The sequence below is a fragment of the Euleptes europaea genome, chromosome 3 (assembly GCF_029931775.1).
Source record: "Euleptes europaea isolate rEulEur1 chromosome 3, rEulEur1.hap1, whole genome shotgun sequence".
In the NCBI taxonomy this organism is placed as follows: Eukaryota; Metazoa; Chordata; class Lepidosauria; order Squamata; family Sphaerodactylidae; genus Euleptes; species Euleptes europaea.
The window spans coordinates 83,318,714-83,343,888 of NC_079314.1; the positions used below are offsets into that span (position 1 = coordinate 83,318,714).

Genomic DNA, 25,175 nt, shown 5'->3' on the forward strand with positions numbered 1-25,175 from the left:
GGAAATAATAACCTGAAGCCTGGTTCTACCATTTCAATGGACTGTCCCTTTTGTGACTTCTGGGTGCCACAGATTAATGATGTTGACTTCAAGGTTGTCAAGTCCAACCCTCTGTAATTTTCTCATCTCCTACATTTGTTTTAGCTGGATTTCTCTCCTGGCTAAGGCTTGGCTCCTTTCCAGAACTGCCAGACTTCACTTAGACTGGGGCATTTGGGGTTGGGAAGAATTGTGAGGGAACAGAAAAGTATTTAGAGAATTTACATTTCAGACCTGAATGGAAGCAGTATGCTTTGTGCACTTTGTCAACATGCCAGCAGTGGCTGTGGCCAGTGTGCTGGAGACAACCACAATTGGATGTCTCAGTGCCTGCATCGAAGGCACTAGAAAGCATCTATAGCTTTTAGAAGAGCTACGTAAAAAAACCGAGACAATTACACCATCAAATAGTCTTCCCTGCATGTATAATGAAATTAGACACCTCTGCTATATATTGGCTACATCTTTGGTATCTACCCTTTTCTTTAAAGGACAATTAACCTGGAAGCAGTAGGAACTTTAGGTTAGAAAAGGCAGCAAGACAGAGCTCATGTGTTGTGTTAGCCCTAAGTCAAAATGTTGAGCCTTTGATGGGGGAATCTAAATAATTAGTAATTTTAAAAGCTTTTTGTTTCTGTTTCTATCATACATCAAACCTTTAATACTTATCCAGAGGGAAAAAGTCTCTACAAGGCAGGTCTGAACACAAACCCAAAGAAATCACAGTGCTGGGAGTTCTGTACTTCCCTAGGCTTTTTCTGTTTATCCCTATTTAAATGCTGTACAGTCCTGACCACAATGGCTTTTTAGTGGCTTTATGAACATGAGATGCCTTCAGATATGAAAGAAAATTGCTTGGATGACATCCAAGTTTTAGACATTCATTTCCTTTTTGCAGGATGATGGAAAATACAGGCTGAGAATTTCCCAATAAAACCCAGCACTATAGCTTCCTTTGATTAAAGATAAACAAAAACAGCATCATAAATTTATTTCTTCTCTCAATTTTATCAATTTTCAGATAAGAGATTGTAGAGAAATGAAGTAATTAATATTGGACAAGCAATAGCTTTTTAGTGTTCTGGCCTGCCTGCAGATTTTCAGTCAAACACGTGGACAGTGTTTGACATAAATACCAAATTTATAGTTACAAGGCAAAGATCATTTGCTGCCCAGTGCTTTGGTTGCTTAGTTTTCTAGATTAAAATCCATTTGTCCAGTTTCTTGGACTCAGCTGATCCTAATGAACTGCAATTTTGGAAAATCGTAAATGCAGCAGCAGGTCCCACACACCTGATTCACGGAACTCACAATGTCACTTGCAACTGAGTCTATTAGCTTGCTTGCCTTAGGCCACAACTATCTAGGCAAGCCCACTGCATGCTTAGAGTGCTGTTATCAAATTTGGACATTTTCATAAGTGTGGTGTTTGTACTTCCTACGTTTGTTGATTGAGTTGAAAAACAAACACACATCAATATGTATATGGTTTCTCTTTAGCTTTCTATTTTGGATCAATAGTATTTGTGCAAGATATCGCCCAGATATTTGCAAGGCAGGAGATGATAAACTGGATATAACTTTTGGAGGCTTAGTGAGAGCAGCTGGCAAGGCAGAGCAGCGCTATGCATGCAGCTTAACACAGTTAAAAACATTCAGTTGTTGGATACTACTAATGGGGAAGAAGGAAATTAGATCATTAACCACCTGCTATTCACAGGACAGCAGAAAGTTTTTTTTAAAAAAAACAGTTTCTAAGAAGACTCTGTACAGCAATAAACAATAATAGCAGTCTATAGGAGCACTGTTAATTTTGAATTTCAGCAGCAGTGGTTCTTGTGGGTTATCTGGGCTGTATAACCGTGGTCTTGGTATAATACCAAGACCACGGTTACACAGCCCGGATAACTCACAAGAACCAATGAACTCTGACCGTGAAAGCCTTCGACAATATTTTCAGAAGCAGTATCCTTAAATAGTTATAACTATTTTGGGCTCACCCTACCAAACAGTTTCCACAGGGATCAATCCAGGGTGTGTGATGCTCGAGCTTGGAGTTAACAGGGAGAAATTAGGATTTTGCTTGTACGCATAGAAATTACTAATGACAGTAGAACTTTTTCATAAGCATTCCAGCAAGAACTGTAACACTGCAAGGACTTAACAAAACTAAAGGTTTCAGAATGAAAGAGGCAGGCGTATGAAACAAACCAAAAAACTAATCAGCTTAATTTGCTTTCTATTCTTCCATAGTCCAGCAAATCTAAAATGTTAGTGCACCTCTTGACTGGTTTTGCAGTGAGTTTTGAGGCCAGTACAGCAAAATTGATTAATGAGTTAGGAATGTTCAGGCCAGGCAGTGAGAACAAAAGGTCCACAACAAAAACAAGTCCTTTTGGTTCAAGGTTTGGGAACTCGGGGAGTACTAAAAGGAAAAACAGATTTCGAACAGATTGATAAGCAAGCCAACAGAACATCTACTAGGTAAAATATATAAGCTATTGCTGACACACGATACAGAAGACGAACAAGTAAAGTCATGTCAAATCAAATGGATGGAAAACTTTAATGAAATTATAACAACAGATGAATGGGAACAGCTATTTCGTAGAAATCTTAAATTTACCCTCTGCCAAGGGATTCAGGAAAATTGGTTGAAAATGTTACATAGGTGGTACATCACGCCGAGCGCTATCCAGAATATGAACAGTTCGACATCTGGGTTGAGTTGGAAATGTCGTAAAGCTAGAGGCACCTTTTATCACTGTTGGTGGACATGTACATCAGTCCAAAAATTTTGGAAGAAAATACATAAGAACATAGAAGTTATCATCGGTCAACCTATAACATATGATCCTAAACTATTCCTCCTGAGTAAAACACCTGACGAAAGCGGTAAAGACCAATAGGTCATACTAAAATACTTAATTACAGCGGCAAGAACAGTGTTAGCATCACTGTGGAAAACAGATAAAATACCAACAATCGAAACTTGGATTGATAAAGCTTACGAATATATAACAATGGCACACTTAACAGAAATATTACAAAAAGACACTCAAAGACCAAATAAAGACAAATGGAATTCCTTCTATGAATATATCAAAATAAAAAAATAACAACAAAATCTTATGAGTCATAAGAAAGTTAAGTCGACGATCAAATGTATTACGTTAATAAATGACTGTAATTTTGAACCTTATAAGGGGGTAGAACTATGAATTTTTTAAATGTTAAATATTGTTTAACCAATGGTTTTCCCTTTCCCTTTTCTTTTCCCTTGTATCCTTATTTATTACTGAAAACTAATAAAAATATTTATTAAAAAAAAATTTGGGAACCAATTATCTATTATATGCACAGATTTTTTGTTCAGGGATGCCGCTAGGGTACCTGTCCCTTCCAAATCTGTTGGTGACTCATGTGCATGCTGCCTGGTCATTTCAATGCAAATTAAAATTAACCATGATCTAGCAAAATCTGTATGGGAAAACAGAAAGCCTTATCAGGGCAATTTTAAATGACTGGCATAGCTGATTCTGTGCACCTTCTGTCTTGGTTTCCACCCCATTTTTTGCACCCTGTTTCCATTTTATATGTGTGCATAGGATATATTAGATTTTTGATCTGAGCAGGAGCTTTGAATAAATCAAGTAGAACATCTCAGTGCTCACACCCTAAAGATCAACTATTTGCTCCTACCACACACATTTCTTTTCTGTGCATGCAACTCTATCCCTTAAATGCAAAGTTTTGTCAACGAAAGAACCCACAATGCTGATGAATTTATAACCTTTATTATTATTAATTGAAAAGCACAAGTATAGTATTTTATTGGGCCAACTGAGCTCTGGTTATAGTGGGATGTAAAAGTTAAAAGCAATTACTCCTGGGTGTTATGGAAATGTGCAGCTGGCAGTTTCATTGGTTCGTAGAAACTGTAAATTGAGGAGTGGGGTAAAACATATGTATGCCCACAGGGGAAATTTCCATAATGTGAAGACTGCCTCTGTAATTGCTGCTTTCAACTTTTATTTAAGAATCTGCAGTGGAGTTATAAAATATACAGTATATCATGCCATCACAGTAAGGTTGCCAACCTCCAGGTGGTGGCTGGAGATCTCCCACTATTACAGCTGATCTCCAGGCGACAGAGATCAGTCCACCTGGGGGAAATGGCCACTTCGGAAGGTGGGCTCTATGGCATTATACCCCATTGAAGCCCCTCCCCTCCTTAGGGTTGCCAGCCTCCAGGTACTAGCTGGAGATATCCTGCTATTACAACCGATCTCCAGTCGATAGAAATCAGTTCACCTGGAAAAAATGGCTGCTTTAGCAATTGGACTCTATGGCATTGAAGTCCCTCCCCTCCCCAAACCCTGCCCTCTTCAGGATCCGCCCCAAAAACCTGGCAAAGTGGGACCTGGCAACCCTACTCCTCCTTAAACCCCACTTTCTCTAGGCTCCACCCCAAATTCTCCAGGTATTTCCCAACCTGGAGCTGGCAACCCTACACCACAGTGGGAAAATGTTGTGAGATCTGTCCAAGCCAAGCACTTCAACTTCAAAGGGTGAAGGGAGGTTGCTCTCATACTTCCATGCCCATACAGCAGACCCAGAACCTTGCTCAGTTAGCTCTTAATGTCTGTGTAATCCATGTCATTTTCTCTTTAACGTATTATTTCATTTCTACTAAAAGGTTTGGCATTTAGGGCCTAAGAAGCAAAAGGTCCCAGAGCATGGGCAGCTAGTCCAGTTGCTCCACAGCAACAGCCTCAACCCCTCTGGTCTGCAGCAGCATGGAGAGAGAAGACCTAGAGCTGAACTGAGGGAACTGCTTATTTCTTTGGAGGCCCAAGCCAGAGAAAGAAAGCACCCGGAGCAGGAGCAGCAGCAAGGGTCATTCAAGAGCATATGGGGAAGAAGCAGCCCTGTATTTCAAAGTTAACTTTTTGGACTTTTTCGTTTCCTTGTGTTACTGGGCACTTTTTGCTAGGGTTTGCCTTTGTTTTGAGTGCCCTTTCCGAAGGGCACTGAAGATCCTGTCTCTGCAAATGTTGCTATGTTCATGGAGCCAGGGATGATGGAAAGGTGCCTGGCCGCTGCCTTCTCTCCCTCACCAATAACAGAAGGCTTCTGTTTGGCCTTCTCCACCCAAATAGGGGGCACACAGAAGATCCGAAGAGCCAGTTTCAAAGAACAGCAGTGTAGCTGAGTGTCAATGATTAAAGTTGACATGGACGTCAACAATTTAAATGTACATCATTTTAGGCCTTTTCAGTTTGAAATGCATTGTCAGACTACAAATTTATCCTATTTCGCTAATATCAGTAAAACAGCAATAAAACCTCTAAACTGTTCCCATACTACCATTAAAATTATTTTCAAGTATCAAAGATTTGTTTGAGATGCTTGGCATATATACCCTCAAATCTTAAACTACATAAAAATATGAACTTGTATATAGCACACCTTTTGTAAAAGGAGACTTCTTGACAGAAACTGTAAATGATTAACAAGACACAGGAAGTTTATTAAGCTTCAAGTGGACCACTGTTGCTTAGAGTCCTCTTCTACTATACAGTATCTTTGTCTGGCTATCAAATGAAGTGGATTCTGGGTGACAGATGCCTCTCCCTTTGTAGTGAAAAGTGTTAATAATAGCATTTATAAAGTTGCATTGTGCATTTCAGCTTTCATTTTGTACCAGTGCAAAAAGTGCAGAATTAGAAATCATGAGGCCCACAGAGTATTGACAGATAAATTGTTTAAAAAGTTGCCATAATCTAAAAACGGATACTTTGACGGAAATCAGAAAGTACACTTGTTTAATTGTTTGCTGAGATTATACATTTTGTGCCCGTTAAGGCAGATTTCTGCTCAGCCCAGTATGACAAAATACACCACTCTGACTGCTGCCACTTGTGCAGTGCCAAGGTTTCCTCTGCTTTATTGTAATGTTTAAAAAGCAAATATTATGAGAGGTAATGGACTTTTATTCATGGGAGTTATCTTTGTGCAGGACCCAATTTTTGTTTCTATCACCTGACCCAGAAATTCCCAGTTAACTAGCTTTTGATGTTGTGCTGCTTTTTATAGAAGAGTGATCTATGGAGGTAATGAACTGTTCTCCCCCCCCCCACAAACTGATGCTACAGATGTGCATCAATCACCAAAATGACAGGTACAGCTAACAGCAGCAACCTAGTCAAGACAAACCATGAAAGTCCATACGTCTCTCGTAATAACTACTTCTTGCAGTGTGTTAGTCAGGCAAAGAAGCCTACATCTATATAGGTGGATCTTTAGGATAGCATTTTATTGAGTCACAATCTAATTTGCTCCTGCCATTCTCCCCTCCACACTTTGCCCTGCATGGTTAGATGTGGCCACTGCATTCCTAAATTTGAGTGCAAAGTCAAACTCCCTCTGCCAAGAACTCGTGTTTTTCCCCCCATGACCATCCTTGCTTGAAAAGTTGCCTCGTGTTTTGTGAAGACAGCTGTTTACAGATTTGCATCAATCTGGTTATGTGCAAAGCTAAAGTTAAAACAGGTTTTGTGAGTCTGTTATTAAAAATATGTCTTTACTTGTCAATTTTATGTGATTTGTTCTAGTATATGCTACTAGTAAACTGTATATTCCTCATCTGATACTGTATACTGTTCCATTTGTGATGGTACTTCTATGTTTTTACACTATTTAAAATTTTTAAGCTGCCTGTTCCTTCTCCAGTGATAGGCAGGCCTCTCCCTAATGTTTGAAACAGCATCCAACAGAATTTCCCCCTCATAACAAGGCTGTAACCCTCATCCCCCGCCGCCACCATTATGAAGGAATGAAATACTAATGCTATAGCTATATCAAATATAATGTGATTAGAGCACTAAAAAAGTCCCTTTTAAAAATACATTGACTATCTGCCCTGCTCCACAAGCCACTCCTTGTTGAAATTAAATTAACACCACAATACAGAAGAGGATGTTTGGACTGCTGCCTATTCCTACCACAGATCCAGCACAGAGGCACCATGACTTTCAGCCTGGATCTCAGGCTAGTATTTGTTTAGATGATAACATGGATCACCATCTCCCAGGGGCTGCTGGCCCTCTAGCTTATCAGGAAAGTTCCCAATGGGCTGCTGCCACCCTGGAGGGCTGATGATAGCCAGGAGCAAACTGAGTCAAAGTAGTGTTGGCAGCCCTGCAGTGGCCACTCAGCAGCCGTGACAGGTAAAGCCGACACCTGTCATCATGACTGGCTGCCTGAGTCTGAGCTCAGAGGTCCCTGTGGGTCTGCCAGGGCTGTGCGTATGTGTGTGTGTGTGTGTGTGTGGGGGGTGTCCTTGGCTTGGCTTGCTCCCAAGTCATTTTAGTGCCCCAATCTGCCTGTACATTCACCATACAGAGGCAGCATCTTGACACAGATATTGCTACCACATTTTCCTGTGCACATTTAACAGTCGCATGAGAGGAAGAAATTAAACAAATGTGGCATAGAATCACAGGCAATATGCACTTATCTAGTTTCTACCTACCATGCTGCATTTATTTTTATTTATTTAACCCTCTCATCCTGAGTGTTTAAAACTGGGGATAACAGTTCAATTAAAATATAATGCATTTTTATATGGTGAATTAATATTTCATTAAGGAGAAAAAATCCCCACAATTCTTTGTTTTAAAAAACTCCATTCTTTAAACTACTTTGAGAATACAAGATCAAGCATATATAAATGAAGTCTTTGTTTCCTTGCCACAAATCTTTGTAGATAAGAGGCAAGATACCCACATTTAAAAGCAAAATCTTCATTTCAATGAGCTCTTTAATCATGAGCTTTTCTTTTGAAAGAAGCTACACTGTACTGCATGGGAAAAGCAATAAACACTATCCTGAACTATGGAGAAGCCTTTTGGTCCATCAGCAAGAAAGATGATATTTAAATTCTCTCCCCTCAGGCAAGTTTCCTCCTTCCCTGAAGATTTATGTCCTTGGATTTGGCATGCCTTCACTAGTTGTTGATGTATGTCAGATCAACAAAGGTTGAACCTCATCCCAAAACTAAGCCAAAGAGAGAGGGAGAGCAAGAACAAGTGAGCTGCAGAAGCAAAGTCATCCGAAAAACTGGCTGACTCCCCAGAACCACAGAACAAGCCCCTACTTCTGTGCATAACACACACCAGCAAAAGCCTGCAGCTTCAAAAACGCACAGCTAGTTCCATGTCACCTTAAAAACTAATGTGTTGCCGTAAGAGTTTTCAGAGGCCAGAGCCCACTTGTACAACATTTGTTTAACATGCTGTCCTTATTTTGCCATTTGTGGAGATGTCAGGGAGACCTTCTAAGACGCACGTTTTTGCACATTCTTCAAGGTTTGCCTCCTCACCCAGATTTCTGTTTTGAGTTGGGGACAGACACGTCTTTACTCTAGTTCATGCATGTAAATACAAAATGTTTGCTGCTTTCCTTGTATCATTGTATCATAATCTCCTATCCATAATCCTTGCTGAATGCATTTAAGACACACTTATTCTTAGGGTTGCCAACTGTCAGGTAGTAGCAGGAAATCTCCTGCTGATTCAGCTGATCTCCAGCCGATAGAGATCAGACCACCTGGAGAAAAATGGCCGCCTTGGCAATTGAACTCTATGGCATTGAAGTCCATCCCCTCCCCAAACCCCACCCTCCTCAGGCTCCACCCCAAAAATCTCCCGCCGGTGGCAAAGAGGGACCTGACAACCCTACTTATTCTGCTAATTACAACCAGGTCTAAATAGATTATAACATTATAGGTGAAAGAAATGCTGGGACACGTAATTGTTCTTGGCATCTGAGATGGTGACATTTCAGTTGTTCAAGATGCCAAGAAGGAACGGAGGCCAGCAGAGAAGCCTCCTGCAAGCCCTTCTCTTCCCCCACTGCTAGGTTTTAGGGCAAGGTTGCTATTTTTCTAATTCTTTTGGGAAAAGAGCTCATATTAGCTGAGCCCACTTCAAATCAAGCTGAGGCGAGTTTGCCATCATTACCCCAATGGGTGAATCTTCAAATGGTGACATCAAAGTCTTATGGCATACTGCCAGAACTGACACCATATTAATGAACACAGGAACACATGCTTTATACCAAATCAGAGGCTTGGTCCATCAAGGTCAGTATTGTCTACTCAGACTGGCAGTGGCTCAGGTAGAGATCTTTGACATCAGCCAGTGCCTGGTCCTTTTAACTGGAGATGCCAGGGATTGAACCTGGGACCTTCTTCATGTCAAGCAAATGATCTACCACTGAGCCACAGCCCCTCCTCATACACATGGTGTTCTGCTACTTCAGAATCCACCCAGCAACATACACAGAGAGTTCCCTCCCCCCCAAACAACCCCCCTACAAAATATTGTCGAAGGCTTTCACGGTCAGAGTTCATTGGTTCTTGTAGGTTATCCGGGCTGTGTGACCGTGGTCTTGGTATTTTCTTTCCTGACGTTTCGCCAGCAGCTGTGGCAGGCATCTTCAGAGGAGTAACACTGAAGGACTAACACTGAAAGAGTAACACTGAAGGAGAGATACTGTCCTTCAGTGTTACTCCTCTGAAGATGCCTGCCACAGCTGCTGGCAAAATGTCAGGAAAGAAAATACCAAGACCATGGTCACACAGCCCGGATAACCAACAAGAACCAACCCCCCTACAGTTCCTCCCATTTCAACTGGGGGGGGGCAGCAGAAAAGGGTATATAGTTTGATGGAAGCAATGATGGTATAAATTGTGTTCTTTTGATTTTTAGCATTTATAGAACTTCTCCCCTGTGATTGCTGTTCTCCTTCGATGTATTCATGATTGGGAAGCAAACAATGGGAATAGATCTCCCTCACCACTCTATGTCTGAGGATCTGCATCTTGTCCAAGGCCTTCCCAATATAGCATCAGCAAGGAAGAGGGGCAATCTCAACAGTTAAGTGTCCTTGTGCAAAAACAACAGTCAGTACAGGCTATTCATAAGTTGATTCGCTCTTAAAACCTATGCAAGCTTAGGTTAAAGGCCCCCTCAATATAAGATACGGTGTTTGCAGGAATTTCTTTTGCAGGTCAATAGGAATGGCATATTTTTTCTGGCAACTGAACCAGTTCCCAAGCAACATGTTTGTAATGAGATGCAGACCAACAGCCTAGTTTCTTGTGTCCATTAAACATTCCATGGCACTTTCCATGAGAGTAAACCTACTATTCCAAGCATCTTGGCTGAAGTCCCAGTTTGGATACTTGAGTTCTGCCTACCTGGGTTTCTCTGGTTCAATGAGATGTAGCATTATTCTCTTGCTTTTTCAAATTATGAGGCATCATTATAGAGTTGTATATACTAAAATGGTAAATACCACTTGCGTGTACCATTATAGACTTGTATAACCTTTGTCTAAAACGGGTTGCTTTCAATAACATGGGAATCTATCGTTTAGCTGGTAAAATAGACTGTGATGTGTTCATTACAAAAAAAAAATCACGTATGCCAGATAGTAAGAAGGGATAAAAACTTAAATCTTCTTTGAATCAACCTTAAATATATGAAGCTGCTCTTCACTGAGTGTGAACACTGGTCCATCTAGCAGCTGTTTCCCAAGGGGGCATTTTTCACTGTAGATTTTGCTTCCGTTTTGCCACGGACTAAAAAAAAACACGATTTAAATTTTTTTTCATGGCCGCGATTTATCCCTGTCAATCTCGATGTAGTTTTGGCTTTTCATGGGAACAAAGCACGCTGTATTTGACAACGGTTTGGTCTGTCCCTTTTGCAGGAGGCCTCCCCTTCCAACAGGCTCATTGTTTATGCCTGCCCCCAGCTCCGCCCCAACTCCGCCCAGCAGATTACCTCATGCGGTTCACCAGCCCCAGCGCAAAAAACAAGCACCAGTCCCTCTGGTCTCCTCCATTTTTCTTCCACCCTCGCTCTGTTCTGCTTTTGGAACAGTCATATTCCAAATTGGGGGGGAGGGCAAAGGCAGCGCTTTCCTCAAAGCTTCCCTCTGTTTTCTATAAGTGTGGAACCCATTGCCCTTTAATGATAGACAGGATTGGGGGGGGCAGGAATTGCATCCATGTGCCCAGAGAAGAGTTTAGCTGAAAGTGGGAATGGCGGGGGGGGGGGGAGAGGAAAGAAGGTCCCTGGCTTGCGCGCCGGCCATGATCCGGCCACATTGCATTGTGAGAGACAGGAGGGCTCCTAGCTTGCGTGCCAGCCCCGATCCAGCCAGTGTGCATGGCGGGGGGGGGGGGGGAGAGGAAAGAAGGCCCCTGGCTTGCGCGCCGGCCATGATCCGGCCACAGTACATCGAGAGAGGAGGGAGACCCAGAGGAGGCTGGCCGCCCCTCTTCAGAAGAGTGATGGGAGGGAGTTTTGCCTTGGGTTTTCCGCTCTCAGGATGCACATTTTTCCCATCCAATTTCTCAAAAATCCCCCCTCCCCGCTGGGGTAGAGGGGCATGGCGGGGGGGGGGGAGAGGAAAGAAGGCCCCTGGCTTGCGCGCTGGCCATGATCCGGCCACAGTGCATAGAGAGAGAGGAGGGAGATAAGAGCAGGCTGGCCGCCCCTCTTCAGATGAGTGATGGGAGGGAGTTTTGCCTTAGGTTTACGGCTCTCAGGATGCATATTTTTCCTATCCGAATTCTCAAAAATCCCCCCTCCCCACTGGGGTAGAGGGGCATGGCGGGGGGGGGGGAGAGGAAAGAAGGCCCATGGCTTGCACGCCGGCTATGATCCGGCCACAGTGCATCGAGAGAGAGGAGGGAGACCCAGAGCAGGCTGGCCGCCCCTCTTCAGAAGAGTGATGGGAGGGAGTTTTGCCTTGGGTTTTCCGCTCTCAGGATGCACATTTTTCCCATCCGATTTCTCAAAAATCCCCCTCCCCGCTGGGGTAGAGGGGCCAACAGCTCCTTCCCTTGAACATCCCCCCCACGGGTCCAGCTGCCCTAGACTGAGCTGCCACCACCACCACCCCCAGCGCGCGAGGAGTACATGGCGTGGCCCTGCCGGTCTCCCCCTGGAGCCGTCTGTCCGACGTCCCCCTGGGCTTGGAGGTGTGGGCCCAGCTCCAAGGCCCATCCCGGGTGAGGGGCGGGGAAGGTGTGCCGCCTGCCCGCCCGCCAGCCTCCAAGACGGAGGGAGAGAAGTGCCAGGACTCTAGGCAGGCAGGCAGCAAAAGGGGCGGTATTCTTGTCCGAGCGTGAAACTCCCCCAGCCAATCACCGTTCTTGGGGGAGGAGAAAGGAGACATCATGGGGAGGGACAGCGGAACCGAAGCAAACATTTTTTCATGGGCATCCGAGCAACAAAACGCGCTTCTACTGGAAAGTACGGCTCAGAAGTGGTTTGGTTTGCTGCTGACATAACGCGGCTTTTATACCTCTATCAGGGAAAAGCCGGATCTGCAGTGAATAACCAAAATTTGACTCCGACGCAAATCAGCATCAAAGCAGCAGCAAATCTCCGTGAAAAATCCCCCAAGGACTCAGAGTTCTTTATCAGCTTTGATACATGAGAAACTTTGTCATCAGTAGGATTGTGCATATTGATAAACCCGAACTGAAAATAAACCCGAAATTTGCCGTTTTGGTAAATGTCAGGTTTACCAAACTCCAAAACCTGGGGATAAAGCCAAAGCCGAATAGGCGATTCCCGAAAAAGCCTGGAGGGATATATCCTTCAACTAAAAGAGCTGGCTTCAACAGCCACCCACCAGGCTTCCAAAGGATTTTCTTCATCCATGTGGATAAGCAATCTCCTTCAGACATCCCCCGTGGTCATGACTTCAGCCGGCTCCGATATCCGCCCCCCCATGAAAACCTGCTTTCCAAAAGAAGGTTGCCCTAAGTAGAGGCTTTGTTTCCCTGCACCGTGACCATCTCTTGGAATCAGGTTTTTCATGACCACAATAAAGGACGGTTCACAGGATGTCATTTGCCACCAAAAGGAATGTTTTCAATTCCTTATTTCTCTTGCATTTAAGCTTTTTCCCCCCCATTGGAAGCTAATTTGCATGGACATCATCCAAAGCAACCAAAAAACGAAGGCAGCCCCCAGATCTTGAGGTGCCAGCCAGGCATTTGGCTCTTTCTGTCAGTCCTCAGCAACGCTGAACTTTTGAACCTGAAAACCGATGGATAGCGTGGCTCGCAAATGCCTGGAGGATGGGGGTGACCCCTTTGCTGGCTCATAAAATTGGACCCCCTGTCCCAATGTTCACCAAACTTTGGTGACCGTCTAAGGAGAGTCTCTTGCAGCCATGCTGCAAATTTGGGGACTCTACTTCCAAAAATGCCCCCAGGAGCTTTGAAAAAAATCCCCATAATTTATAATGGGCCTGAATTTTTTGATAAACCCGAAAATAAGCCGAATACCTAAATTTACCAGTATGGGTATTCGGTTTATTTCGGGTTTAAAGAAAAAAATTGGGCCCAATAAACCCAAAATTTACCGATTTTGTGCATGTGCACAACTCTAGTCATCAGCGAGGGAGACAAGGCAGCGGCCAAGGCACTTTTCCATCACGCCAGGCTCCATCTTCAGCTGAGAGTTCCCCTCCTCTTACCAACTATCATGAGCAAAGGACAGGAGGCAGCAGCCAGATGCCCTTACTTGATGTATCCTTGATGTAGACAAGATATCCAGTTTAAGTTTACTTTAGTTTTGCTAAGATAAAACACTTATCTTAATCAGATGGCAGCATGGTGCTGTGACTCTAAACAAACTTAGAGGAAAATCATTTCCACTGAAGTAATGTATGAAATAAATGATTATGATAAGAATGCCAAACAGGAGAATTTAAAAACTGGCAAAGAAAAGAGTATCACACTCCAGGTGAGGATTGGGCAACAATATAATAATATTTCTTTCTCTTTGTTGTAGAAGAATTGTCTTGGCTGGTTTGCAGCACATCTATTATCCATCATTCAGTTTCAAATAAGGATTGATAAATAAGATGACCAGGTGTAAAGGAGAATGGGACCTATATATCTTTAGAACATCTTATATCTTTCTTTTCTTCTTCTTTTTGCTGTCAAGTCGCAGATGACTCATGGCAATCCCATAGGGTTTTCAAGGCACAAGATGTTCAGAGGTAGTTTGCCATTCCCTGCATCTGCATAGCATCCCTGGTATTCCTTGGTAGTCTCCCATCCAAATACTGACCAGGACAGAGCCTGCTTAGCTTCCAAGATCTGATGAGATTGGGCAAGTCTGGACTATCCAGATCAGGTAGAACTTATTTATCACTAATTAATTGAATTTCAGCCTTTCCAGGTCAGTGCACCTTTTCTCACTCCCATATGACAAACAGTAGCTACCAAAATAATATTAATATTGTTGCTTCTGGATATTTGTTGTGTTATTTCAGGCTGGAACTATTTATCTGAATGTAGTCTGCATCCTATTATTCTTCTAAACAGGAGTTCACAAGCGGCATCCCATATTTAGCATGAAAAAATATTCTGTCAGAAATTTTAGTTTTGTTAAAGCTGTTATACCACACCAGAAAATCAGATATTCTTTTAAAGTGATAGTTCTCCTGAAATAAATATTACAACAGCGTAATAGTTCTATTTGCCACATCCCAATACAAGACTATTTCTCTTGTTGTCAGGATCAAAAGTCTTTTAGCAGAAATGGCCAGAGGCAGGAAATTAACAAGGCATAATTTAGATTAACCATGGTCTCCTGACAAGCTCATAACCAAACAACCTAATTGTTACCAGGATGCATTGATCAATATATAGTGAAATAAAGCACCTAAGCAGTTTGAAAAGACAGAAGACAATACACATTAAAAACACCCGAAGCTGTTGAAAATGTATTATTTTATATTGAGAAGGTATAGGTCAGACATTCGAAATCAATGAAGAGTTAACAAACTAATGTATAATTAGCCCAGAGAAAACTGAACAATATTTATTCACTATTAATGCACAGAGCATATGGCTAAAACAGTGATTCTCAAACATTATGAAGTAGGACCCACTTCTAAATTTGTACATTTGGGGAAATTCTAAATTTTCTGTAGTTTTGGGGACCTACCGTATATACTCGCGTATAAGCCGACCCGCATATAAGCCGAGGTGCCTAATTTCACCCCAAAAATGGGAAATTAGGCACCCGCGTATAAGCCGAGGGTCGGCTTATACAACCCCCAGGTCGCCCTCCCGCCCGGCCTCCCAGGCCCTCCAGACCCACCCCGACCCCAGCGCCACCCTAGGGGGGGAGGGGGAAGAGCCCCTGAACCCCCTACTTACCGGGAGAGGCGGCGATCAGCTGGCGGCGGCGCCCCCCCCCCCGGTGCGCAGGAGGCTGCGCAGGCCGCTCCTGGCCCGGGGGAAGGCGCGCTGGAGGTGGCGGCGGCAAGTTCCCCCCCTCCCTCCACCTACCGTATTGACCTGTGTATAGGCCGAGTTGGGATTTTTCTGCCCTTTTTTGGGGCTGAAAAACTCAGCCTATACACGAGTATATACGGTACTTGCAAAGTTCTCCATGTGCTCCAATGAGACCACCTCTAAAGTGGCCAAATTCAGCGCTGAGACTTTGTCCATAAGGAAGCATATATTTTAATAATCTTTATGTATAATTTAGGAGCCCCGTGGCACAGAGTGGTAAACTGTAGTACTGCAGTCAAAGCTCTGCTCGCAACCTGAGTTGGATCCCAACCGAAGTTGGTTTCAGGTAGGCGGCTCAAGGTTGACTCAGCCTTCCATCCTTCCAAGGTTGGTAAAATGAGTACCCAGCTTGCTGAGGGTAAACTGGGGAAGGCAATGGCAAAGCACCCCGTAAACAGTCCTAGTAAGCATCAGGATGTGATGTCACCCTAGGCTTTCCAGGTCCCTCCTCTGCTCCAGCAGAAGGTTTTTCGGGTGGTGAGCAAGACTGCGCACAGACATTGAAGTCCCTCCCCTCTCCAAACCCCCCTCCTCAGGGTCCGCCCCAGAAAATTGTGCCTCATTGTTATTGCCTTAAACTTGAAATTCAGTGACAGCTATGGATTTATATTTAGTGCTTGAACTAATAGTAGGACCGTTTAATTCATCATTGAACGTAATATTTATTTTTGCTAACACTTGCCACTTGTGATACATAACATAGAAATACTACTGCATAAGACCATTTTAAAGATAAATATACCCTGTGATAACTATGCAGTTTAACTTGCTGTTTCAACCAAAATTATTGTTGGAAATTGAGCACTACTATAACAGCGCATTCCTGACCTCCGAGGATGAAAGTCCTCAGGAGGCCAGGAAGGGGCTACGCCGGTGTAAGTGGCCCGGCTGCCGGCGGCAGTGCCACTTACGCTATGCAGGATGGCACAGCCGCTGGCAGGGAGGCCCGGACGCTGGTCTCCCGGCGCTGCCACAGCAGCACTGCCCAGGGACACCGGCTGGGCCTTCCGCCGGTGTCCTACCAGCATAAAGGCCCATGCCAGTGTTCTGGGGGATGTGCCAGGGGGTGTTCCCGGGGCGTGCAGGGGGGCCGAGTTGCCTGTAGGCAGCCTCCTGTCCCCTTTCGCCCCAGGTATCTACCAGGACAAACAGCTGTTTTCAATGGGGCAAAAAGCCCCATTTAAAAAAACAAAGACTCTAAAAGGCTTTTTTTGACATTTCAGTGGCCGGGAAACAGCTTTGGAAGCACCGCGGTGGCGCCTCGGCCTTGGCGTCCCCGGCTGCCGAAATCTCAGGAATGGGCTGTAAGTGAGCCTTCCGTAATTCAAAACAATTCATTAACCTCTGGTGTTATTAACGTGGATACATGTTGCTTTTGGTAGTTAAGAGTCACTGCTGGAATGTAGCATGCTGTGATAAATTAAATACCATGTTTGCAAAATGTGCAGTCTTGCCATCTGGTCACCAGAAACTTTTGGCTATTACTTTGCAAATAAATATGTCATGTTAAAAGGTAGCCAACATTAATATGCCATCTGCCTAATCTCCAAAACTCTGCATTCTACACAGTATTATCTTGAAATAATGTTGAAATTTTCACAGCTGCTGCTAAACTGTTAGCATGATCATACACCTGACATGCCCACTGTGGCGTGATAGATAGTACTACTCTTAAATCCCTGTATGCTGGTGCAAAAATAAAACAAACCATTTGTCAGAATTTGGTGCTAAAGACTAACGAGTATACTCAGGTGTTGCTACATCAGCAGAGCTAGGGTTGCCAGGTATTCCCTGGCCTCTGGCAGGGGTTGGGGGCGGTAGGATTGCCAGCTACAAGTTGGAGAACTCCTATAGGTTTTCAATGCCACAAATGCCTATAGGTTACAATGTGAAGCTCCAATGCCTATAGGTTACAATGCCACAAAGTCCACCCTCCAAATCATCCATTTTCTCCAGGGGAACTGATTTCTGTAGTCTCGATACGAGCTGTAATTCTGGGGAATCCCCACGTACCACCTGGAGGCTGGCATCCCTGGGCAAAGGACAACATTGTACTGATTTTTTGCCATCAGGATTCTGCCAACACAGAGGGGGAAATGGGCAGAATCGGAGTACAGGGAGAGAGGAATGGACGTTGGTTCAAATTCTATGTTAATTTAGAGCCGTCTCTCACCCTTTTTATATAATGTCATATTATGCCTACAAAAGAAGTGACATAACTTTAAACATTCCAATTAAAGTAAATTGAAAGCCCCATATAGTTGGCTCCCCCCTTTATCTCTCTCTGCCTCCACAGGTACAACACAGGATAATATGCTGCAAACTCATAAACCACTTGTGCATCTAGAAACATGTAAGACCCACTTAGGGAAGGCAGATATGATTTATCACGGTGCTCTTCATGGGATTACATCACCCTGCCCCGATGTCTATAAAAATAAATACATAAATGGAGACTTTGGTAATGAGGCACTGTGCACACAGGAAGCTCACTGCATGAACACTGCATACAGGTACTCAAAATATCACCCAGGGAAACAAAAAAATGAATATAAATAACACTTGTCTTCTCATTTAGGTTTTCAATTCTGTTAAGCGCAACTGGGCTGCAAGGGCAAAGCACCCCACACAGATAAGCACAAGTGGGGAAAAGGCTCACTAGGGAGGGGGAGACTGTGCCTCAAGGCAGGAGCTCTTCACACATAACACACACACAGTTGCTAAAACCAAATGTGTGTGCAACACACTGAAACACACCACTGCCTCCAATTCTCTGCTTCATAACAAATGGAAACTGGATGTGAATTTAACAACCATCTTTAATGAAATGTGAGCGTTGTCTCCCTCATAGAGAGGAACAAAGTAACTGTGCTCTATGGCAAAAGGAGACCCTGTTGGCCACAAACCTCCAAAGACATGTGCACTCCCAGCATGCACCTGAGAAGGCTACAGAGAACACAGCCAATACCTAAAACTCTGTCCCATCCATATCAACTGCTAGCTAAACATTTGTGGCCCATTAATCATTGCAGGATCAAAGCAGGGGCCCATGAAACAGAACAAACTGTAAATGCAGACAGCTTATTAGTGCAAAGCCCTTCACGAAATTGATAATATTGTCTTGAAGAAGAAGAAGGGTTAGTTTTTATATGCTGACTTTCTCTACCATTTAAGGAAGCATCAAAACTACTTACAATCACCTTCCCTTCTCCTCCCCACAACAGACACCCTGTGAGGTAGGTGGGGCTGAGAGAGCTCTAAGAGAGCTGTGACTAGATCAAGGTCGCCCAGCTGGTTTAAAGTGTAGGAGTGGGGAAACCAACCCAGTTCACCAGATGAGCATCTGCCGCTCATGTGGAGGAGTGGGGAATCAACCTCTGGTTCTCCAGATTAGAGTCCACCGCTCCAAACCACTGCTCTTAACCACTACATCACACTGGCTTCATTGTCTTCCTGAAAAGTGAAGCTTCAAACATAGATATCAGGGAGTCTACCAGTGGGAGAGTAGGGAGTGGGATTAGGTTATAGCAAATGGAAGAACTCCTGAATGACAGCTCACTTTCTCAACCATTTACTACCACTGTCTAATGAACACTTAATCACAGAGACCATCTGTTGATGCAGTTGCTATTTATCATTCTCCCCATGTTTCGCTTCTCTCATGCGGCCCTCCAATAACTCAGAAATTTCAACTGGAGCAAAATACCGCAGCCCATTTGCTATCTGGGGCTCAATGTAGGGAGCATATTACACCTATTCTGAGCTCATTTCACTGGTTAGCCGTTTGATTCCAGATCCAACTCAAAGTGCGGGTGCCTACCTTTAAAGTCCTTCACAGCCTGGGGCCCATATACTGGAAGTGGACTCACCCACTCACTCCCACCTTTCTCTTCAGAAAAGACTCTCTACCAATGCATCTTCTCTTTGATCTCCTCTAGTCACAATAAGATTGTTGCTGCATCAATATCAAACGATTAATAAAGCATGAGATTTGTGACTGATATCCTGACTTTAAAAAAAAGACAAATTCAGGAGGCAAAAGAAACTGCTATTTCCCCTCTAACTATTTCCCACTGTGCAATTTTCTTGGTCTAAATTGTGTTTTTCAGTTGCATTTTGCTCTTCAGGGGAAAAATAGTTACCACTAACCTGTCTGTATAATTCCTCTCTCTTCCACTGAACTGGGATTATTTAGATCTCAGCATGTCTGCCTACATCTTTTGCTAGACAGGCACATACAATGGAGGATGGGATAGGCAGGAGTCCTACAAGGGACATGGCATGACTGGGCCAGCTGGGTACTGTGCATCTGACATATAGAACTTTGCAGCTGTGCCCACTTGCCAAGGTTTTGTTTTTTTCTCTAGTTAGGGCATGAAGCAAGAAAAGTAGTCTGCTTGTCTACAGATAATTTTCTTCTCACTCATGTACATAAAGGCAAATGGACACCATTAGTACAGAGCTGTGATAAAATGCACAACAAACTATGCCCTCTTTACCATCCACAGATACAAAGAAAAGGGCACATTGTCTCCAAGGCTTCCAAATAAACGGGTATTGTATGCTAAAATGTAAACAAGGCTTCAAAAGCTAGTTATTCTCTAGTTATGACAACAGCAAAGTGACACATAATAAAATATAGGAGAACTATTAAGTCATAGAAATATATTACTGTAGTGCCATTTCTTAAACCTGAAATAATTTTAAAATGTGGTGTTGCTCTTATTATAAAAAAAGATAAAGTTAGGTGCTCAGATAAATTTAAATCAAGCCAGCTTTTAGTTAATTATAGGTCTTTGATCTCTTAATTAACTCACCTCTCCTCCCGTGCAGGGAAAGTGACTGGAGTATCTAGAAGTGCAAATTGCTCCTTTCTTGGTTACATCATCCTCCAGCCCAAACACTGCTGAGCAGTTAGTGGAAAAGTATTTGTAAGGCTTCCACGTTTTCCCAAAATCCTGAGATCTCTCCAAGACCATGGCTGCTGGTCTTGGTGACTTGAATACCATGATTAAATGAGTGAAATAAAATTCAGCTTCCAAGTTCAGTTGGATCTTCTCCTGGTGTACCCCTTGTGCTGACTGCCACCATGTGTGTGGCAATCGGAAAGAAGAGTCCACCATGGCAGAGGGAGGGTGAGCCAGATGAGAGTACATCGAGTTGCATTTGTTGTACTTGGGGCATTTGCATATGAGGTCTGCACTCTCACTGTAAGAACAGTAAAACTCTGTGGCATTCCCCCCACATTTTGTATCTGTCCACAATTCACGTCCGTGCCCTAAATTTCCCATTCGAGGATTGCATGCTGTCTCGCAGTGGGACCCAACTCCAACAAAACTGCTCAGTCCTAAGTAAGAAAAATGTTTTAACAATTAAAATAAAGTTAACATAAATTATCCTCCATAAACTAATATCCAACTACAGTACCAATACCTAATGGAAGTTTTGACTTTGTAGCATCTTCTGAATGAGAAAAGCAAGTTAAATTTTGACTTGACCAGAATGGATAAAGAAAGGAGATGTGTTTTAAACAAGACAGTAGCTGGTGCCAACTAGGCCACCTTCACCTGTTCTCTATTGTTTCACTGCAAGTATACAATACTGAAAAAGCAAAACTTAGTCCCGTTAATTCCTCCTCTCTTATCTGACAATGACCCTTCCTGTTCACCAGTGGAATGAAAGCTTACAATACTGAAAGGGTCTTCTCATTCCATGCTGCTTCTCTCTCAATAGTCAGCATATGTACAGTGCTTTCAAGTGTTCAGCAGCACTGTTAGGCACGTGAGTAAAATTATCCCCATATTGCAGATGGGTTATGGAGGTCACCTACTGAGTTCATGGAAGCATCAATATTAAATCTACAGTTCAGCCTCTTAGCCACAACACAATGTCAGCTCTTCATTGTTTTTGATGTGATGCCCATGTTTAAGATGATATACAAAAAGATTTTTTCTATTATATTAAACATTTGTATATGCAACCAAGATCATGGAATACCTCATACAGCTGATATTAAAATGTAAACACGCCAGAGCAAATGTTTTGTTCTGTTGTAATACTACATGTTAGTAGAAACTATTCAAAATGTGTGATACTACAAGTCATCTATAAATACAATTTGCATCCCTGGGAGTGGTAAGAGACAAGCTGACAAACCACCTACAGTGTCATGCTGGTATAAATGTGCCTCACACAGTGCTGGTCCTAGGAAATGTGGATTTCAAACTAAGTTACTCCTCAGATTATTTGTAATTAAATATCATGTTGAAGACTCGTAAGAACATAAGAGCTGCTGGACCAGACCAGTGGTCCATCTAGCCCAGCATACTGTTTCACACGGTGGCCAACCAGTTGGCTTGGAGGGCCAAACAAATGTCATAGAGGCTGAGGCCCTCCGCTGCTGCTGCCTCCCAGTGTTGGTATTCATAGGTTTGCTGCCTCTGGATATGGAGGCTCAGAGAAGGTGTTTGTTGACTAAAACATGAGATTTGCTTGACTAACTCAGGCTCAGCTGCTTGCTAATGTTCAACAGCAGCCACCCCATAAAAGCCAGTGAGGTGTAGTGGTTAAAGTTTCAGGCTAGGACCTGGGAGACCCAAGTTCAAATCTCCACTTGGCCGTGGTAGCTTTCTGGGTAACCTTGGGTCAGTTACACACTTCAGCTTAACCTATCTCACAGGGTTTTTGTAAGGATAAAATGCAGGAGAGGACAACAATGTGAGCCACTTTGGGTCCCCACTGTGGGGAAAGGCCAGGGTATAAGTAAAGTAAGATGGGGGGCAGATAAAAGGATGGTTGGTTGGTAGGAAGCAGGGAAAGGTGTGAATATAGGAGTTGTCAGGAGGAGGGAAAGAAGAAACAGTGTATGGAAGGGGATACAGGGGGGAAACTAGATGCCACCCCACAAGTCCTTGAAGGTTTCCTACCACACAACTGGGCTGGGCTGGTGGCTAGCACTGTGCAAGTGGACCAAAGTTTTCTCAGGTAGAAGCTGCCAGGGGGAGGGAAGGAGGGAAAGCTGAAGATGAGGGCAGATAAAGCTAGGTGGGTGGAAAGGAGACAAGAAAGGAGGAAAAGGAGAGAGGCTATGGGGGCTTTCAGGGAAAGAAAAGAGGAAATTGTGTGGGAGGGGGAAAAGATAACCTCCCCCACTAGTCCTCAGCTTGTATTCTTGAATTCTCAGTGGCTGCATATAATGAAATGGCAAGTTGTGCACTGCATGGTTCTTTAAGTGTTTATGTACAAGCTTGGTGCCTTAGAGTTTATACACATGGGCAAAGATGCATGCATTCCTTGCTTAGACACTGAACAGCTAGGCTGCATCCACGGGCAGGGCGGGGGAAGTGAATACAATGCCCTTGCCAGCAGCAGCCACAAGCAGACTAGGCAAAGGGGCACCAGCTACTCCTCTTTCTTTTCCCCATGGCACCTCCACAAAAAAGAGGGCAGCAGTGATTTTCTCTGCAGCCCCCCCCCCTTGGCCCTGAAACCGCCATCCAATTTCCCACACTGCAGTGCTACAGTGCAGCCCAGCCATTTGCAAGGCAAAAGAGGTGTGCTGCCTCTCACCAATTTGCAAGTGTTTCATCCTGCCTCCTCTGCATATCAACATTGAAAGGAGTGTCCATGCACCCACTCAGCCACAGATTCCCCTTTCAACCACACTAAAATAGGTTTATTTTAAAACTGGTTTAAATGGGAAGTCCCAGGAACACTACAAGTCATGCTCAGATGATATCGTGTGGATTTCCTCATTTAATGCCGGGGGTTTCCTGCTTTCCACATGGGGAATAATCCCCATGTGGAATCTTCAAAAACCATGGTGCCTTAGAGATTATTCACACGGACAAAAGATGCAACCATTACTTACTCAAAAATTGACCAGTTAGTGAAGAAGCTGAACTCTGAAGAATTAGAACTCTGAACTCTAGCAAATCACACTAACAATTTCCCCCCCAAAGGGATAATACGGACAGTGATTTACCATGGAAAAGGATCCACAAAGTAAACTCTGCTGGACAGTATAAACATACAATAAGTACTGCTGAAATAAATTTTATAAAATAATAAAGGGGTGTTTTAGGTTGAAGGGTGAATTTGGCCCATTTAGCTCAATTCAGGGGGGGGGGTTGCTGTCAAGTTGCAGCTGACTTATGGCAACCCCCTGGGGTTTTCAAGACAAGAGACATTCAGAGGTGGTTTGACATTGCTTGCCTCTCTGTAGTGACCCTGGGATTCCGTGGTGGTTCCCCATCCAAATACTGACCAGGGCTGACCTTGCTTAGCTTTTGAGATCTGACAAGATCAGGCTAGCCTGGGCTATCTAGGTCAGGACGCTCAAATACATAGTGTACACTTACTCCAACAAAAACAAACAAATACAACTGTAAAAATCACATAATACCGTTTAGCCCTTTTCAAAGTACTGTATAAACATTAACTAATCTGAACAGATCTTTTGAGAAGGATTATTATCATGTGTTTTATTAGGTATGCTTGCTATGGATTGGCTTTAATTTATATGCTGGCTGCTCTCTTAAGAGTCTTCAGCTGCATTGTGCAAAGTCGTCAAGTTACCTGCTAAATAAACAGGTGACTGTTTACTGCAACAGCTTCCTCTAATATATTTTGGAGCAAATCTTTTAAAACAAAAAACTGGGTTACAAAAAATGCCTTTTTGAAACATATATGAAATATTTAATTTGTGATCTATCTTTCAAAAGCAAGATGTTTCTGAATATTTTGTGAGTTTGGACATGCACTACATGGTGTGTGATCTGAGACAAATTTTTAGCTGAGTGTTCCAGCATTTGTTTTTGAAACCAAATATCTAGCCCCTACAGAGGAGAAAGTTTGAAAACATTTTTCTCAAAGGACTCAGCTTTGTGTGCCCCTGCTGGCAGAGAGAAAGTAGGAATGGAGGCAGGGTCTTTCTGACATGGTTCCAAGACTTTGGAACATCTTCATCACAGAGGCTTGCCTGGTGCCAAATGTAAAAGTTTTTAAATAGCTGGTAAAAACTTTTTTTTTATTTACTGAAGCTGTAATGATTGCCTTATACAGCTTTTCATGGGATTCTTCTGTGGCCTTGACCTATCTGATTGTTTTACTGTTGTCATCTTATTATCCAAAATGCTGGTTTTAGTAATCTATGTACTTTAGCCTGTTGATTACTGGTTTGTGTTGTGGTTGCCATTTATAGCTGTAGTATTTTACACTATCAACCACAAGAACATTAAAGGCATTTCCCCATTCTCAGAAAGATAGTCTTCCTTTCCATCTTTCCTTCTCTCTCTCTCTCTCTCTCTCATTTAACTGCACACTAGCTCCCAGCCTATACTGTACATGTCACAGAACAAAAATTTGTTGTAACGGACAAGAGTGCACAAGGTAGAGCATGACTCACCTCTAAAACATTCAGGGGTAAATCATAAGCTTCCTGTTGAAGCACTTTTCAGCCAAAACATACCTGTCTTTGTAATGTTTCATGAACAATGTTATAAATTCCATCAGTGGCATTCATATTAAGGTAATAATGAAGTTTGTTTTTAAAAAAAATTAAGGCTGAAAATATCCAAATAAACATTATATTGTCGAAGGCTTTCACCGTCAGAGTTCATTGGTTCTTGTGGGTTATCCGGGCTGTGTAACCGTGGTCTTGGTATTTTACAGGACAATGATTAGCACATTACCTTGGATATTTTTTGCAGGCCAATGATTCAGCTCAACC

The 25,175-nt window shown here is 43.2% G+C and overlaps 1 protein-coding gene across 2 annotated transcripts in view; it reads right to left on the reverse strand.

Moving 5' to 3' along the window:
- NTN4 (netrin 4) overlaps positions 1-20,784 on the reverse strand; it is a 44,662-nt gene extending 23,878 nt beyond the window's left edge. The window contains exon 1 of one of the 2 annotated variants that reach the window (XM_056846688.1): positions 20,263-20,784. In XM_056846688.1, the coding sequence (XP_056702666.1) occupies positions 20,263-20,736 (474 nt within the window). In that variant the 5' untranslated portion in view covers positions 20,737-20,784. The remainder of the gene's footprint in view (positions 1-20,262) is intronic. The other variant, XM_056846687.1, reaches the window with a different exon arrangement.
- Between the last annotated feature and the right edge of the window lie 4,391 nt (positions 20,785-25,175).